This window comes from Sinocyclocheilus grahami, unplaced genomic scaffold, assembly GCF_001515645.1.
Source record: "Sinocyclocheilus grahami isolate Dianchi unplaced genomic scaffold, SAMN03320097.WGS_v1.1 scaffold2848.1, whole genome shotgun sequence".
NCBI lineage: Eukaryota > Metazoa > Chordata > Actinopteri > Cypriniformes > Cyprinidae > Sinocyclocheilus > Sinocyclocheilus grahami.
The window spans coordinates 30469-31657 of NW_015508023.1; the positions used below are offsets into that span (position 1 = coordinate 30469).

General features: G+C 38.2%; 1 protein-coding gene across 1 annotated transcript in view; it reads left to right on the forward strand.

Annotated features, from left to right (window-relative positions):
* LOC107575738 (death domain-associated protein 6-like) overlaps positions 1-1189 on the forward strand; it is an 8214-nt gene that overhangs the window by 5418 nt on the left and 1607 nt on the right. Inside the window, exons 2-3 of the mRNA XM_016262080.1 lie at positions 567-798; positions 987-1156. Coding sequence (XP_016117566.1) covers positions 567-798; positions 987-1156 — 402 coding nt within the window. The remainder of the gene's footprint in view (positions 1-566; positions 799-986; positions 1157-1189) is intronic.

A 1189-nucleotide genomic window follows, 5' to 3' on the forward strand; every position in this document is an offset into this window, starting at 1 on the left:
GCTAAGCCCCATCTGTGAAACCGGGCCCTGATGTTTATCTTAAATTTATTTAATTAAAAGAAATGGTTAAATGAAAAATACACCCTAATAAAGGTAAACATTGCTCATGGAATGAAATTCAGGAGGGCGAATATTAAAGGGATAGTTCACCCAAAAATAAACATTTTGTCATTTACTCATCCTCGCGTCGTTCCAAACCTGTATGAGTTTCTTTCTTGTGTTGAACATAAAAGAAGATATTTTGAAGAATGCTGGGTAATCAAACAGTTGATGGTCCCTGTTGACTTCTATAGTATTTCTTTCCCTACTATGGAAGTTAATAGGGACCAAAAACTATTTGGTTCTTCAAAATTCTTCGAAATATCTTCTTTTATGTTCAACATAAGAAAGAAACTTATACAGGTTTTCTAAGAAAGAATAGAGGTTTGGAACGACATGAGAGGTGAGTAAATGACAAAATATTCATTTTTGGGTGAAGTATCCCTTTAAGAAAATAATGAATAATGTATCATTTTTCTTTGCTTTCCTTTTCGTCTTTACTGTCTTCTTTTCTCTTTGGTTTGTAGATTGAACGCTACATTAACAGTCCAGAAGCTCTTCACAATCCGCCGGACTACACGGATATCCTGAAGGTGGTTCAGCGCGCCAACGAACGCTACAAACTCATGCTCACCCGCAATAAGATGACACAAATCGCTCAAGAAGCCTTCAGAGAAACGGGCAACAAACTGCAGGAGAGACGCCAGCTTGACATGGTCTACAACTTCGGCTCCCACCTCACCGATTCCTTCAAACCTAGTAATTCAGTTCAGTTACTCTCCAATTCAGCTAGAGAACATAATCAAGTCTTATTGTATTAGTCTTATGTTTTACACGTGCCAATAATTTCTGCACATTTCTGGATTGCTGTAAACATGGATGGGGTCCAGTAATATTTAATGATTGTAAGTTCAGCATTCAAGTTGAATGTCCTGTGTTTCCTTCAGCGTTAGATCCTGCACTCACTGATCCAGCACTAAATCGCAAACTCCGCTCAAACAGAGACGTGGCTCTCAGCAGCCTGGAGGAGGTGATCACCAAATACTCTAATAAACAGGAAGACATAGAGGTAGAGGAAATGAGGAAGAAACAAGAGAGAGACAGGCAGAAAAAAGAGGTAAAAGAACCAAATATGTTCTTATATATATTG